The sequence below is a fragment of the Antechinus flavipes genome, chromosome 1 (genome assembly GCF_016432865.1).
Source record: "Antechinus flavipes isolate AdamAnt ecotype Samford, QLD, Australia chromosome 1, AdamAnt_v2, whole genome shotgun sequence".
Taxonomy (NCBI): Eukaryota; Metazoa; Chordata; class Mammalia; order Dasyuromorphia; family Dasyuridae; genus Antechinus; species Antechinus flavipes.
The window spans coordinates 611650658-611668122 of NC_067398.1; the positions used below are offsets into that span (position 1 = coordinate 611650658).

A 17465-nucleotide genomic window follows, 5' to 3' on the forward strand; every position below is an offset into this window, starting at 1 on the left:
ACAAAAATGAATTCAAGAGAATGGTCATAAAAATTTGGCAATATTCTTTTAATGAATAGGCTCTTGGTTCTAAGCTATAGACGAACCTGAAAGAAATAGTCACTGGTGTGTATTTTCCTCTCAATTAAAAAGTCACAATTTATTCCCCTTATTTTTTTTTTTTACAGAAAACAAATTTATATGCAAAACACCAGCCATTGCTGATATTGTGATCCTGGTAGATGGTTCATGGAGCATTGGGAGATTCAACTTCAGACTGGTTCGCCTTTTCTTGGAAAATTTGGTGACAGCTTTTAATGTGGGAGAAAATAAAACTCGGATAGGTAATGTTTATGATTTTACTGGTATCAGTGACAATAAATTCAATGTAAAATTTTTCAGTGTTTAGGAATTACAGATACAGTAAGATCCCTTTCTACAGTGTTTGCAATATATGCTGCCACTTTTAAATTGTTGCCTGATTGCCTAATATAGCACTCTTACTATAGTGGAATTGATAATATGGGCTTCTTTGTCTTTTTTTATTCAATGACTTGCTAAAGAAGTTAAGTCATGAGCATTTAAAAGATGAAAGGGTAAACATGTCCATGTCAATATTTCAGGGATCTGTGATTTCACTGGTATAAATGTTCCATGGAGATAGAATAGAACCCTTCTAAGCTTTATTAGAGTCCTTGGATACTCCTATGACAGAAAACTCCTATGACATGGTACTCATAACTGAGACCAGTTTGGTGATAAGCTCCTCCAGATTTAGTTAGACCATTCCTGGGAAAAGTAGTTGTTCTAGCTTCCTTTCTTGATATGTCCCTTGAGACATCTAGGATCAATTTCAAACCTCTAGAACATTAATAAAGTAAAATCTGCCATATTATACTTAGAATCCTTAGGCAACATATCCTAAGCCACTGGCCTAAGAGTCAAGAAGACCTGAATTCAAGTACCATCTTTGACACATACAGGCTCTATGACCTTGGATAAAGCACTTAATTTCTCAGAGTTCCAAGTAGCTTTTAAGACTGTAAGTTGAAGAACTGCCAGTCTATTTTGGGAGTCTATATTAATGAAATCACAAATCCTAAACTTCCTCCCCTCTCCCTATTTTTTAAAAGAATAAATTTACTAACTTTGTTTTTTCAAGTACAGAATTATAATTGTCACACATTCAAAGCACAGACATCTGTTTTTTTTAAAAGCTTAAAATTATATTGTATAATTTAAAATTAATGGATTTATTTTTTTATAATTATAAAATTATAGTTAGTTGAATAATCAGTCCTTCATCATTTTGAGTTAAGGATAGAGAGCCTGTGAGAAATCAAATCCTCCCAAATGTGGAATTAAGAAAATTGGACACAATTTCACAGTCCAAAAGAAGCTTTGCCAAATTAAGGCTGGCCAACAAAGATGCCGGAAACCTTTGAACAATCTATTAATTTCATCTTGTAACTCATGATTTAACTTCTTTTAAAAGCCATTGAATAAAGTCATTCCTTTGGGAAGTAAAAAGGCAAATTCTAGTCATTTTGTCTGCACACAAATTAAATAAATCATATTGCCAGTTATGAATTGACTTTCCATTTTGGTCTGAAAAAAAAAAGATTTTTCTTAGCAGATGGGTATGGACTGGTTATATAGTTTGATGGGATTTTTTTTGTATGAAAAACACATCTAATTAGTTCTTCAAAGAAGTAAATTCCAGAGAATATTTGCTTAGAGAAATCTAGTAATCATAGCTCAGAAACAAGTTTATATGTTGCCATGGGCATCTTTCTTTCTTTCTTTCTTTTTTAATTAGGCCTTGCACAATACAGTGGTGATCCTCGGATAGAATGGCATCTGAATACCTTTAGCACCAAGGATGCAGTGATTGATGCTGTCCGGAATCTACCATATAAGGGAGGAAACACCTTAACAGGTATTTCTTTATGCGCTGTCCTAGCACTTTGTTTCTCCTAGAGGATTCTTCCATTCCTCTGTGAATGATACTTAGTAGAAATCTGTTTAACATGTTCCAACTAGTCTATTACTAAAAATACTTAGGTTTCTTCTACTCCAAATATAACACCATGAGGCAAACCTGGGAGATTTTTTCATTTCTCTCAACAAAAAACAAACAAATAAACATACAAAACCCCAAAGAATTGAAGTTCTAGACCAAAGGGAAGTAAAGATAATATTTTGGCCTGCTAATCTCATGTAGTATGGTTGACTCTCATAGTTTATGAAGTTATCTATCTTGTCCCAAATTTTAAATTCCTTTTAAAAAATTAATAAGATGGCAGCTAGATAGCACAGCGGATAGAGCACCAGCCCTGAAATCAGGAAGATGAGTTCAAATCCCTGAGTTCACATATTTAACACCTACTAGCTTTGTGACCCCAGGCAAGTCATTTAACCCAAATTGCCTAAAAATTGGTAAAACACTTTTATTTTTGTGAAAAGGTAGAGTCATAATTTTTCAGCCAATTTTTAATTTGAAAAGTTTTGTAAACTGAGGTTAGTAAGAAAAGTAATATAGAAAGTTTTCTTGTAACTATTTTTGATGGTAGGTAAATGCTATTTTTTCCCCATCAGAAGTCAATGAGTAAAATATGATAAAAGAAGCCAAATCCTGAGTAATTAAAAGGACCCATCTTTGTCCTAGAGAAGGGTAATGAAATATAATCTCCTCTGAGCAGAGTCAGAAGTTTACAGGCATAGGTCTCTGCATTTACTGACAGACACGGATGATCATTGTGTTAATTGGTTTTTTTTTTCTTACAAGAAAAAGTTTAAATGCTATTGGATGAGGGTATTGTGTCTCATCTGGATAGAATTGGAGAGGTGGGTAGCATGGTTTTGTGGATAGACTAGAGTCTAAACAGAATCAGGAAGAGTTGGCTTTAAATCCTGCCTTAGACACTGACTAACTATGTGGGTTGCTCTGGATTTCAGTTCCTTTATCCTTTATAAGAAGAAATTGGCTTCAATGAACTCTAATATATCTTCCAGCTCTAAATTTGTGATTCTATGATGGCAGAAAAAAATTCATCTAAAACTTATTTTTTTAAAAAGGCAACATTCTCCAACTCAAACAAAATACATATCATCATTGGCTTTAAAGGCTAAGGTGCTGTTGAAATCCTGGGAGTTATTTTCACAGTTTTGGGGAAGGAATTTAACAACCTTTCATTAGACCACTAAAAATCATTTAGTGTTTCTGTTGCAGGTCTGGTTTTCCTGTCTAGAAAGTGGCAAAGGGGAATTGCAACAAGCTCAGTTATCATGTAACATTTTAATAGATGTTTTCCCCATAACCCTTTGTTTTGAACACAGAATTATCATTGATCTGTTTTTGCTGAAATATTGACGAAATTGCTTTTACTTTTTAGCCTAAGTCCTAATGGATTCAGTCTTTTTGGATCTGAGAGCTAGAGTCTGTAGACCATCTTGTCCAAAGTCTTCATAAAGATCAGTTCCTAAAATAATGCAATGTTTTTTTTTTCTTTATATTCAAATGGGCTTGAATTCTTCACTTGTATTTTTGCTATCAAAACTAAAACTTTTTTTAAAGAGAGTTTTTGCTTCTTGTAAACATGTTATTTCAAATCCACAAGTTATCTTTCATCTTTAGATTAAATTTTATATATTAGAAAGATTCTTGTTAGTGACTGTTATTTAATTTTATATTTCCAGGTCTTGCTTTAAATTACATTTTTGAAAATAGTTTTAAACCAGAAGCAGGAGCAAGAACTGGAGTATCCAAAATTGGCATCTTAATCACAGATGGAAAGTCTCAAGATGATATTATCCCCCCATCAAGAACTCTACGTGATTCTGGAGTTGAACTCTTTGCAATTGGTGAGTATTGCCTTCTTGCTCTATTTTAATAGTAGTCAATAGACAGAAAATCATCTTTTTTTTATGGACATAGTGAAATGATTATTAGATTCAACTCTGAAGATCTGGGTTTCTTTTTTTTCTGCTCCTAATTTGCTGTGTATGTGACTGTTTATCACTTACTCTTATTTTATCTCAGTTTCCCTACCTGTAAAAAATAGATAATAACAGCCTTGCATATGTCACAAAGTCAATAGGAGGACAAGATGAGATCAAGTGGAAGTATTTGGAAAAGCATCCAAAGCTGTATAAATGTGGATATTGATTTTTATCATCTTTTGATCTTTTAGATCTTTTATGTTGCTTATATAAATCTTGTGGATAGAGTGCCAGTAAGATCTGAGTTCCAATACAGCCTCAGACATTTACTAGCTTTATAACTCTGGATAAATCACTTAACCTCTATTTCTTCAAATATAATACTCAGCTCACAAGGTGTTATGAGGATCAAAGATGATAATAATAATAGATAACATTCATAAAGTGCTTACTAGTTTTCAAGCACTGTGTGAGGCACTTTACAATTATTATCTCATTTGATCCTCACAACAATCCTGGGAAGTGGGTGCTATTGTTATTCCCTTTCAGAGATGAGAAAAGTGAGGTAAATAGAGGTTAAGTGACTTCCCATATTTATACAGCTGGTAAGTTTTTGTGGCTAGATTGAAATTCAGGTTTTTCTCACTCTAAATATGGCTCTCTATCCACTGTACTACCTAGCTACTGTATACAATATTTGTAATGTACTTTGCAAATCTTAAAATGCTATGTAAATTCTAGCTATTCCTATTATGATGATTATAATTATGAATGTAATATCTACATATTGCCTATTTGCTGATACAGATATTTAGGAGAAAATCAGAAAAAAATTCCAAATGTAGCTAGACAGTCCTTGTAGAAACTCCAAAGAAAAGATTAGTCCACTTAATGTGAGGGATAGGAAACTATGCCTTAAGAATATTGGTTGAATATTTAACATGAATTGGACTACCTGCTATTGAGGGGAGGGAGTGGGAAAAGGAGGGGATAATTTGGAACAGAAGGCTTTGCAAGGGTCAATGTTGAAAAATTTCCTGTGCATATGTTTTGTAAATAAAATGCTTTAATAAAAATGAAAAATTTTAAAAAGAATATTGGTTGAAGAACAGCTTTGAAAATAGCATGTTGAATTTATTATATTTTTAGAGGGAGAAGCAAACTTTACATGATGCAGATTCACAATTGTGAGTGAAATGTTCATTTTCCATTCTGTTTATCTGCTTTGGTATTTCTTAAATTCAAAGTATTTTTTTAAATGTCAAAAAGAATTGTTTGAAAGAACTTAGAAAAAATACAGTATATCAACATATTTTTTTAAATTAAGAAAAAAACTGAGAATTTTTAGTCTGTTGAAGAGAAGATGGGGGGAGGGGAAGGAGTTTTCCTTAACTGTATGAAGGAATTCATATACAAAAGGGATTAGATTTGTTGATCCCAATGAACTAGTGAATCCAAGTAACAGAGGCAAATTTTGGATAGATTTAAAAAAGAAAAAAAATTTCTAGCAATTAAAACTGTCCAGAAGAAAAATGGAGATCCTTGGGAGGTAATGCTTCTCCCACACTATTGGAGGTCTTCAGGCAGATGATGGATTGTCTGGGATGCCACGCAGGGGATTCCTGTTCAGATTCCATTTAGAATAGATGAGTTTGAAGGTCCCAGTCAACTGAGTTTCTGTGATTCTGTGACTGTTTATAGAGAACACAGTCTATGGAGAGGTAGCAGTATTGTTTTCTATTAGAGGGAAACCATAATTTATTAAGTATCATTCTTATAAAAGAATATATGTGTGGCAAGAGTCAGGATAACTGCCAACCCTTTTGAGGCTATTGCATTCCCATGACTGATTATGCTTATAAAAATTCCTTGCTAGTGAGGAGGGCTCTAGATTTAAAGATTTTCACTGGAAAAAAAAAAACCATGTCCCAGTTAGCAACCAATTAGACACTGAAATGTTGTGAAGCATCCTTCAAGGCTGTTTCAGAAGCCTACATAATTCATCATCACTTCTCTTGTTATAAAGGCAGTGTGGAACAGTGGATAGAATGCAAGAAAATAACGGTTTAGATCCTATCTTATTTACTGTATAACCAGGGGCAAGAAATTTGAGCGTTGGAGTCTTCCTGTAAAATAGAGAGAAATGACCTTTCAGGTTTGTTGTGAGGATGAAATGTATTGTTTGCAAATGACAGCTGTTTTTACTAAGAACATTTTAAATAAAAAAAGAACAAAAAAGAACACTTTAATCACTTAGATTTTTGTCTACATTATTCAGAGATGATGTTACTAAATCTATGGTTGATGCTTAATAAAAGGTTTTTTTTAATTGAATTGTAATAAAGTCGTTTTCCTTTGAATTCATAGATCTTGAGGGATGTGGCTTTTATTCAGACCCTGCCTATTCAAACCTTCTGTCAGAATAAACTGCTTAGTTATTACCAGGAATTATTTAGATGACTCAGTGGATAGACCACTAGACCTGGAGTCAAGAAGACTCCTTTTGTGAGTTCAAATCAGACTTCAGACACTCACCAGCTGTTAAGTGACTATGGGCAAGTCATTTAACCCTTTTTGTCTTAGTTTCCTCATCTGTAAAATGAATTGCAGAAGGAAATAGTAAATCATAGCAGTACCTTTGCCAAGGAACCCCCCCCCCAAAGCTCATGAAGAGTCAAACATGACCTTAATAATGGTTAAAACAATGAAGGAGTTATTTATCTACTGCAAAGGACTTTGTGTATCAGTACATATATGCCATGGGATTTCTTCCCATTATACTGATTTTTCTAGTCTTTCCTATTACTTCCTCTGGATAATTTATGATTTTTTAAATATCAGGTCATTATCCTGTCCTGATTGATTAATCATTTAGCCAATACATAATGATTAAGTGTCTGCAATGTGCCCAGTCCTGTCCTAGGTGCTATAAGGGAAACAGAAGAAACTTAAAATAATATTGCTATATTCAAAGGGCTTTCAATTTATTTAAGAAAACAGAGGTGTTAGAAACATAACAATTTCAGAAATTACAGGCTCCATTTTATAGTATGGAATGTGAAGTTCTGGTAGGGAGATTTGAATAGTCAGGCCCTGATTAAAGGCCGCATCTCTCAAAGTCTACAAATCCAAAAGAAAACAACTATATTTCAATTCAATTTTTTAAAATAACTTTTTATTGACACAACCCATGCCAGGGTAATTTTTTACAGCATTATCCCTTACACTCACTTCTGTTCTGATTTTTCCCCTCCTTCCCTCCACCCCCTCCCCCAGATGGCAAGCAATCCTTTACATATTAAGTAGGTTACAGTATATCCTAGATACAATGTATGTGTGCAGAACTGAACAGTTCTCTTGTTGCACAGGGAGAATTGGATTCAGAAGGTATAAATAACCCGGAAAGAAAAACAAAAATGCAAGCAGTTTATATTCATTTCCCAGTGTTCTTTCTTTGGGTGTAGCTGCTTCTGTCCATCCTTGATCAATTGAAACTTGAATAAAATAGAGAAAGAGAAGATCAATGAATTGGGCCTGCAACTGCTAGAAAAAGCCCAAATTTAAAACCCCCAATCAATTATTAAACTTGAAATTCTAAAATTAAAAGGAGAAATTAATAATATAGAAAGTAAAAAAAAAACTATTGAACTAATAAATAAAACTAAGAGTTGGTTTTATGAAAAAACTAATAAAATTGATTAAACCTTTGGTAAATCTGATTAGAAAAAGGAGAGAGGGAAATCAAATTAATAGTCTTAAAAATGAAAAGGGAGAACTTTCCACCAATGAAGAGAAAATTAAAGAAATAATAAGGGGTTACTTTGCCCAACTTTATGCCAATAAATTTGATAACCTAAGTGAAATGAATGACTACCTCCAAAAATATAGGCTTCCCAGTTTATCAGAGGAGGAAGTAAATTGCTTAAATAGTCCCATTTCAGAAAAAGAAATAGAATAAGCTATTAATCAATTCCCTTAAAAAAATCCCCGGGACCAGATGGATTTACACATGAATTCTTCCAAACATTCAAATAACAATTAGCACCAATGCTTTATAAACTATTTGAAAAAATAGGGAATGAAGGATTCCTACCAAATTCCTTTTATGACACAGACATGGTATTGATATCTAAACCAGGTAGGTTGAAAACAGAGAAAGAAAATTACAGACCAAACTCTCTAATGAATATTGATGCTAAAATCTTAAATAAGATATTAGCAAAAAGACTACAGAAAATCATCCCCAGGATAATACACCATGATCAAGTAGGATTTATACCAGGAATGCAGGGCTGGTTCAATATTAGGAAAACTATCAGTATAATTGGCCATATTAATAATCAAATTAACAAAAACCATATGATCATCTCAATAGATGCAGAAAAAGCATTTTATAAAATCCAACATCCATTCCTATTAAAAACTCTTGAGAGTATAGGAATAAATGGACTTTTCCTTAAAATAATCAGTAGCATCTATTTAAAACCAGCAGTAAGCATCATATGTAACGGGGACAAACTGCAACCATTCCCAATAAGATCAGGAGTGAAACAAGGTTGCCCACTATCACCATTGCTATTTAATATTGTATTAGAAATGCTAGCTTTGGCAATAAGAGTTGAGAAAGAGATTAAAGGAATAAGAATAGGCAATGAGGAAACCAAATTATCACTATTTGTTGATGATATGATGGTATACTTAGAGAACCCCAGAGATTCTACTAAAAAGTTATCTACACCTTTAGCAAAGTTGCAGGATACAAAATAAACCCAAATAAGTCATCAGCATTCTTATATATCACTAACAAAATCCAACAGTTAGAATTACAAAATATATTGTATAAATGGAAAGGAATAGTGATAAATAAGGTGGGAAATGTAGGTGTTGTCAGATTGTGCAGGGCCTTGAATGCAAAATCATAGAACCTCAGTGTTAGATGGGAACTTAGAGGTCATCTCTGACCTATAGCTGCATAGGCAATACCTCCGTGCTTAGTACATTGCACCTGGCACATAGTAAATGCTTTATAAATGTTTATTCATTCTGACTAACTGAATAGTTCTCCAAGGTTCATTTGTGACATATACTTCTGCTTAAATACTTCTAGTAAAGGAAACCCATTATTCTCCTTTTTGGACTAGCTAAGGATCTGGAAGGGCATAAAGTGCTTAAAGATGGGAACTATTTTATTTTTTGGCCTTTTTATCCTCAGCATCCAGCACAAATGCTGGCACATGGCAGATGCTCAATAAAAAAATTACTTAAGTGTTTGCTTTGGCAGCATATATGCTAAAAAAAAACTTGTTGAATTTAATTATTAAGGATTGAGAGGTATAAATGATCTTAATGGTCTCATAGTCCAATCCTCCAATTTTTCAGATGAGAAAACTTGTTTCAACTTTATTTTATAGGTAATAGGGAGTTGCAGCATTTTGAGCAGAGAAGAACAAATATGTACACAAGAAAAATTAATCTGACAAGACAGCAAAGTATAGTTTAGATGAGGGAAAGAATGACTATTTTGTCATAATTAAAAAGAGCAGCAATGAGAGCCTGTACCAGCTTGTGGTGATGGGTCTAGAGAGGAGAAAAGAACCGAGAGAGGTAGAATTCACAAGACTTGATATCTATTCCATTTGTGATCTATGACAAATGACTTCATTTTCTGATCCTGTTTCCTCATTTGGGAAAAGGTAGAGACCATATTGGATGATTTCTAAAGTTTCTTTCAGCAACAAAATTATATTGATTCGAGTCAAATAAAGGGTCTAATAGATAGAGCACTGGACCTGGAGCTTTAAAGACTCATCTTCATGCATTTAAGTCCTTTATTAGCTGTGTGACCCTGTTTGTCTCAGTTTCCTCCTTTGTCAAGCGAGGTAGAGAAGGAAATGGAAAACCACTTCTGTATCTTTATCAAGAAAATTCCAAACAAGATGATGGAGAGTTGGTCTAAGCATTCTGTTTACAGGCGAAAGCAGTGAAAATAGGGAAGAAAAAATTAAGAATGTTGCGCAATATGGGGACTGAGAACTTTTGGGGTTTGTATCAAGCTGTAATGTTACTCAGTCTCTCTAAAACTATGATTTTCTCCATTATTTTCTGTATATTTACTCCCTCTGTAAAGTGAGGGACATGGAGTAAGTGTTTCTAAAATCCCTTCTAGAACTAAATCCTATGATCTGACAATCCTTTTATGGCCTGACTTTAGCCTTATAGATATAAAACCAAATAATATTCAATATTTTACAATAGACTTGGTTTGAAAAGAGAAAGCCTTTAGCAAACTTTAGGATGTGGTTATTATGTACCTCAAAGTTCCTGTAAGTTTTCATCAGAGCTTTTGAAATTGGAATTTTCTGTACTAAGCTCACAATTTGCATATGTATCCATGTAATGGAATAATTAAAGCTAAAGTGTGCATGTGTGTGTGTGTGTGTGTGTGTGTGTGTGTGTGTGTACAGACATATTCACATATATGGAGAACACTAATTATTATTAATAATTGTGTATTTTAGAGGTTAATGTTGAAATGCCTATAGGCAAGAAATACCTCAACAATTGTTCTTGGTTTTTCTAGTCTTTTATGCAATTAAGGAAATTCCCACAGAAGAGTTAAATCAACAAAGGTTCAATGAATATATTTTCCATCTCTTCTCTAACTTTATTTTAAAAATGTATCTTTCCTTTCTACTTATAGCTGAGAATAGAAATTAGGCATATGTAGTTTGAAATTTCTAGTTAAATATTGCCTTTTTATAGTTGCTGCTCATTTCATAGCCATGTTGAGCAAGCTATTGTTGTAAATATACTAGAAGTGTTGTTATTTTGTGTGTTGGGAAGTAGTTTCTTTCTTTCTTTCTCATATCTACTTCCTTTGGTTTTTCTCCTTAAGATCTTGACACAAAAAAAAAACCCACTTATTTAAATAAAACCTTTCTAAGAGACCTTAGAAGTAAGTCTCCCTTCCCCAGTCTCCCAAAGTTCAGGAGCAATGAGTAATAACTCTCAACTAACTTTAGCTAATCTCAGTCCATCTGCCTGCTTTTATTTGGTTCCCACAGGAAAGCCTGGTCAATTTATATTGGAAAACATAAAAGCACTGAATTCCTGAAGTTTTCTATCTAGTGAATTAGTAAAATGTTGAATAATGCAGCTACTGTACATGTTTTACAAGTTAGACAAAATGACCCCAGGCATACTTCAACAAAAGTAAAATTTAGACTTAGAAAATCGAGGATTTACTTCATAAGCTAGTTGATTTCAAGCTGGTTGTTGTCCTTCATTCTCAAAGAGGACTGAAATGATATCTTTATGTTGTAATCAAGTTACCATGTGTCAAAATATGGCTGATCCCATCAATACACACTCGAAGTGCTTTGTCATGGGTTGGACCAAGTATCCATATGAACATTTGAAGTAGATTCTCTAACTTTGCGCAACTCTAGTTTCTTTCAAGCAGAAAGGGAACTGAAAAGCCATCTAGTTCACTCTCCTCAATTTAGAGATGAGAACACTGAAGATGAGTTCAAATGATCTGATCAAAGTCATAAGGCAATAAGGGATGCATCTGGAATTAAAACTTGTATCTTTTTTGTCTGCCTGACAAGGCAGATGAGGTTAGGATCACTCCAATGTATTCCTTTTGTTGCTATTTAAGCATTTTTCAGTATGTGAGACTATTTGTGACCCCTTTGGAAGTTTTGTTGGCAAAGATACTGGATCTTCTCCAGGTCATTTTATAAATGGGGAAACTGAGACAAATGAGTTAAGTGATTTTCGCATGGTCACACAACTAAGGCTGGATTTGAATTCAAGTCTTCCACTCCAGGATGGGCAGGCTTTTCTACCAGGGGACAAAATTAATCTTGGAAAACAATTAGAATCATTATCAATCATTCAGGAGTCTGCCCTGTCCCAGGTACTTTATTAAATACTGATAATAGATGGTACAATAAAAATCAAAAATTAGTCCATACTCTAAAGATGATCTTACAGATTACTATAATTTTATTCATTTAATTACTGGTTGGGTTAAATTAAGCCTATTGATTCTGCTGCACGAGGCTTGAATTTTTATGAGATACTGATTTTTCTGATTTTTCTCTTCAATGCAAGGTGTGAAAAATGCAGATGTAGCTGAACTCCAGGAGATTGCTTCAGAACCTGATAGCACTCATGTCTATAATGTAGCAGAGTTTGATCTGATGCACACAGTTGTGGAAAGCCTGACAAAGACAGTTTGCGCCAGAGTTGAAGAACAAGAAAAGGAAATCAAAGGTATAAAGTTAAATAGAGCACTTTTTTTTTAAAAAAGAAAAGGTTATTAATTTTGAACCACAAGTTCAAAATCAAATATCAAATTTTGCAAGCAGACTCCTTTTTGTTGGATTTCCTAAGGGACACCTATGCCTCCCATCCTTCAATTAAAGCTATCAAGCATTTATAAAGTGCCTATCATCAGCCAGTCAATGACTACACAAAGACAAAAATGAAATAGTGACTGACTTCAAGGAGTATGTTATGTCCTGTAAAAATGAAAATATAAAAAACAAGAGTAGAAAAAAACCACATTTTGGCTGTTTTAACTTCTACATTTTTTTTACTGTGATTTTAGTTGTTGTGAATTGACAGAAGGCTTTTTAGTGCTCCTCGGATTTCATAGCATTGCCAGTAAGCATGTTTTCTGTCTTTTAGAGATGTTGGCAAGATTAAAAAACCTATATGATCTTTTCCCTAACTGGTCCTATTACTGATCCAAGAGAAAACTTGGAGACGAACTATGGGTCATTCTAATACCTATCTCTTCTCTATTTCTCATTCCCTGAAATTCCAGTTGATGGGGCATATTAATTAGGACCTAGTCTCTTAGGACTCTAAGTTTAGAAGAGTTAATTATCTATCCAGAGGGCAGCCCTTCTCTATGAAACCACTAATTCTGCTCAAACTTTGCAAAGTCATCAATTATGTTATATTTCAATAGAATGTAAGGTGATTTAGGGCTGGGACTGTTTATGTTTGTCTTTTAGTCTCTACGCTATACCCAGCACTTGGCATAAAGTAGGTATTTAGTAAGTGTTATTGAATTTCATTGAATCTAGGTAGATAGTCCCAAAATGACTTGGGATTTGAACATTATAAGTCATAGACGTTTAGCCTGCTATTTTAGGATTACAGAAATCTGACCAAATCCCAGATACTGGTATTACTGAAAGACTCAATGTTTCTTTTATCATTGTTAGAGGGTTCTTAAATCAATCCTCAAAAACATCACCTGCATATTTCATTGTTCCCCTAGCTAGACTCCATTTTTGCTGTCCCTTTGTCCTATGAATGTTTTCAGAAGGTTTAGTTTAAAAATTTTGTGATGTTCTTATCTTATACTTCTGTAGCAATTAAAAAGTCTAGATTTTTAGTAAAAGATAGATCCCCAAATTTCAAGATTAATTCAGTTAACATCACAGCAAGGAGAAATCAGTATTGAGAGATTGATCTTTGAAATGTTCTTTGTAAGTAAAACATGATCATCTGAGTAAATTTTGGTTGACTGGGAAATGTTGAATGCAGAAACAACCTTTAGTATTGAAACAGCCTCAATAATTCATAGAAAAATAAAATTAATAAAATAAAGCAATTGAAACAGTAGGTTAAATCTTGGTCAAAGCAGATGAATGATGAAATATACTTCTCTTGGCATAAAAGTTGAGGGACTATTGGTGAGTAATGTTGTTTATGCTATCCGATGTGGTTAATTTCAGTTGGTTTTGTATAATTTTTGTTGTTGTTGTTATAAGGAAGAGCTCTAGGGAAACAGGGAATGTTAAGAACTAATTGTGGTATAAAACATGATCAGTGCCAGTGAAGTTTAAAAAAAAAGAAAAAGAAAAATTCTAACTTGTATTTTTGTATAGTATGGTTAAGACAATTTAGCATTAACCATGTGTCAAGCACTGTCTAAGTGCTGGGAATATAGCACAGTCCCCAGCTCATAGTAGAGACTTAAAAATGCTTGTTGACTTTATTTTTTATAAAGAAAGTCTATTGTCAACAGTTGTGTCTCATTAGAACTATTATTAATTTTGCCTTGATTCAGCAGAACTATAGGAAATGCTCATTTTGAGGATATTGTTTCTTTTCAATGTTCCTTCCATTTAGGCTCACTTGTGACTGACATTGGCGCTCCTACAGAATTAGTCACTTCTGAAGTCACTGCCAGAAGCTTTAGGGTTACCTGGACTCCTGCCCCAGGAAAAGTGGAAAAATATAGAGTTGTTTATTATCCTACAAGAGGTGGAAAACCAGAGGAGGTAATGAGGGTGACATTTCTTAACTGAAGGTCTTGAATCTATAACTAGCAGATAAATGTCCAGTTAGGATGAATTCCCCAGTGGAAATCTATCTAAGAAAGATGATAATGAGGAAGGTTAGATATCAGGGTTTGGAGTTTAGAATCTTTTTCTCTTGTGCAAATCCAAACATTGATACTCTTTTTGCCATGTGAGTAGATCAGTAAAGGAAAACATCACTTCCATGTAAATGTAGGAACTAACTACACTCAACTAACTAGTGAAAAGGCAAAGAGATTTCATTCTTCTAGATTATACCCTATCAGAGCAAATACTGATGTTTTTTTTCTTTTTTTAAGTCTCATCACCAGTGCTGAGCATATTGCCTGACATATAATAAGTTTTTAATACATATCTGTTGACTGGTTGCCTAATTTGTATCAACCAATCAATTATTTTCTTTTTTTAGTAGCTTTTTTTCTGCCCCAATACATGCAAAGATAGTTTTCAATATTCACTTTCGCAAAACAAAGTGTCCCAAGTTTTTCTCCCTTCCTCCTCCCTTTCTTCTTCCCTAGACAGCAAGCAAATCAATAGAGGTTAAACAAATGGAATTCTTCTAAACATTATTTTCATATTCATCATACTGAATAAGAAAAGTCAAATCAAAAGGGGAAAAAACATGATAAAGAAAAAATAAGCAAACAAAGAAGAAAAAGATGAAAATATTATGCTTTGATCCATAGCCATAATTTTCTCTTTGAATGTGGATGGCTCTTTTTATCACAAGTCTATTAGAATAGCTTTAAATCACCTCATTGTTGAAAAGACCCAAGTCCATCATAGCTGATCATCACATAATCTTGTTGTTGCTTTATACAATGTCCTCTTGGTTCTTCTCACTTCATTTATCATCAGTTCATGTAAGTCTTTCCAGGATTTTTTGAAATAAGCTTGCTTGTCTTTAGAATAATAATCTTCTATTACATTCATACATCATAACTTATTCAGTCATTTCTCAACTGATGGGTATCCACTTGATTTCCAGTTCCTTGTCACTACAAAAAAAAAAGGGCTGATAGAAATATTTTTGCACAATGCTTGTTTTCTCCTTTTTAATGATTTCTTTGGGATACAGATCCAATAGAGACACTCATCTTTTTTCCCATCCCTTCCCCTAGATGGCAAGTAACCCAATATATGTTAAACATGTCAAAAATATGTTAAATCCAATATATGTTAAACATGTTAAAATATATGTTAAATCCAACATATTATATCATTTGGATCAAAGAGTATGCACACTTTTTTAGTTCTTTGTGCATATCAATCAATTAACTAATAAACATTTATTAAGCACTCATAGCATGCCAGGAATTGTGCTAGGTCTCTTGAGATACAAAACTGAGAGAGCCCCTGCTTTCAAAGAGTTTTCATTTTACTAGTATATATACTAGTTATGTCCTCTTATTTGGTACCTAATACAAATCTTTTTTACAGAGCAGCTACTTAAGAAGTGATTAATAAATGTTCATCATCTCTATTTTGAACTAATTTATTATTTAGATGTTTTTATTAATAGAACAAATTTGTCTTCACTTATTAGCTGTGGGGCAACAAAGTGGCTAATTGGCAAAGTGCTGGGCTAGAAATTAGGAAGATTAATTTTCCTGAATTCAAATCTACCCTCAGACATTTATTACCTGTGTGATCCTGGGCAAATTATTTAATACCCCTCCTTCCCCAACCCACTCAGTTCTTCATCTGTAAAATACACTGGAGAAGGAAATGGCAAACTGATTAATTAAGACACTAAATCTTGCCAAAAAACAAACAAAAAAGATTTAGTGTCTTAATTAACCAATTAAGAAGTGAAAAGTTAAAGGAAAATCCTAAAGTTGCTTAGCAATTAGCTGGTGTGTGTGTGTGTGTGTGTGTGTGTGTGTGTGTTTTCTCTCCAAGTCAACCCATTCCTATCACAGCATATCACTAATCATCACCTAATTGCATCACTTAGACAACCCTCTAAAACTGCTCATTACAACTACTTTGAGCTCTCTGCCTTTGCTAAAAAATATCTTTGCCTTTAGAACATTTTAACTAGTTAGTTCACAAAAGCTCTATTTAAATGCCGGCTCTTGCATGGAGATGCCTTTACATTCTCAAAGGATATGCTGGATAAGTGAAGATGTTGGCTACCCTACCAAGTTAGAAAGTCTTGGAATAAAGGCCTAAAGTTGGACCATTTGTCTGTTCCCCTCAGAGACCAGCTTAGTCTATTTTAGACAGGCTTATTCCCAGAGTAGCCAGAAATGAATGTTTTAACTAGGGCATTTCTTAAAAATCATCAATTACTGGCACAGGAATTGTGATCTTTTTGGTACCCAGGGAGTCCTTTCTGGTGAAATCATAGATCATTCCAACTCCTTCATTTTATAGATGAGAAAGCTGAAGTCTAAAGTCCAAGCCTTAGCACACAGATACCAAATGATAGAACTGTGATTTGTATTCAGGTCCTCTGAAAAGATGTCTTTATACTCTTTCCAAAGTACAACCATGAGATATTAAAGTGTAATTAATCAGTTGTCTTTTTTTAAACTTTAGGACTAAAGTAGAATCCTAGTCTTTTTTGAGCTTACTTTCTATTTTGGGAGAGATTCTTTGAGGTTTTCTCCTTTAATGAAATGAGTGCTCCAATTTATGTGGCCACACAGTCCATCTGTATCAAAAGCTTAGAATTCCCTGGACATGACAGGAGTGTGATGCAGAAGCAGCTGGGCTCCAGATTCTCTAAGGCTTGGCAAAGAAGGGATAGTCCATATATTGCCAGTTCATTGCATGCTCCTCGCTTCCTATTCACAATTTAAAGATTTGTCAAAGAATCTGGTTATTTTAAAAATAAATCTCCCTTTCCTTTTGTTGTAGCCTCTAACTGACCTCAGCATGTTTTACAATTCTCTATTTTTATGACAGGATTTTATGAGCTGATTTTTTTCCCCTACATGTCAGATAAGCAGAATGTAGTTTTTAAATCATCAAGATATCATAAAATGAAAGCCTTTAAAAGTATTTTATCTTTTTTATTCAAGAAATAAGTTCCTAAAAAACTTGACCAAGCTGTACAGTGCAAAATGTACATTTACAATTGAGTGAAAATGATTTGTTTTATCATTTGATTTGTGAGTTGTATAAACACTGCTCAGCAAAATTAATGTGTCCCTCAGGGAATGCGTGTGTCAGTTTGTGCCACAATTCAAG

At 33.7% G+C, this 17465-nt stretch overlaps 1 protein-coding gene across 2 annotated transcripts in view; it reads left to right on the forward strand.

Annotated features, from left to right (window-relative positions):
• The window catches only part of COL14A1 (collagen type XIV alpha 1 chain), a 253774-nt gene that overhangs the window by 64608 nt on the left and 171701 nt on the right, over positions 1 to 17465 (forward strand). For both annotated transcript variants that reach the window (XM_051971025.1, XM_051971024.1), the window contains exons 6-10: positions 168 to 323; positions 1799 to 1918; positions 3679 to 3843; positions 12040 to 12201; positions 14077 to 14228. In XM_051971025.1, the coding sequence (XP_051826985.1) occupies positions 168 to 323; positions 1799 to 1918; positions 3679 to 3843; positions 12040 to 12201; positions 14077 to 14228 (755 nt within the window). The remainder of the gene's footprint in view (positions 1 to 167; positions 324 to 1798; positions 1919 to 3678; positions 3844 to 12039; positions 12202 to 14076; positions 14229 to 17465) is intronic.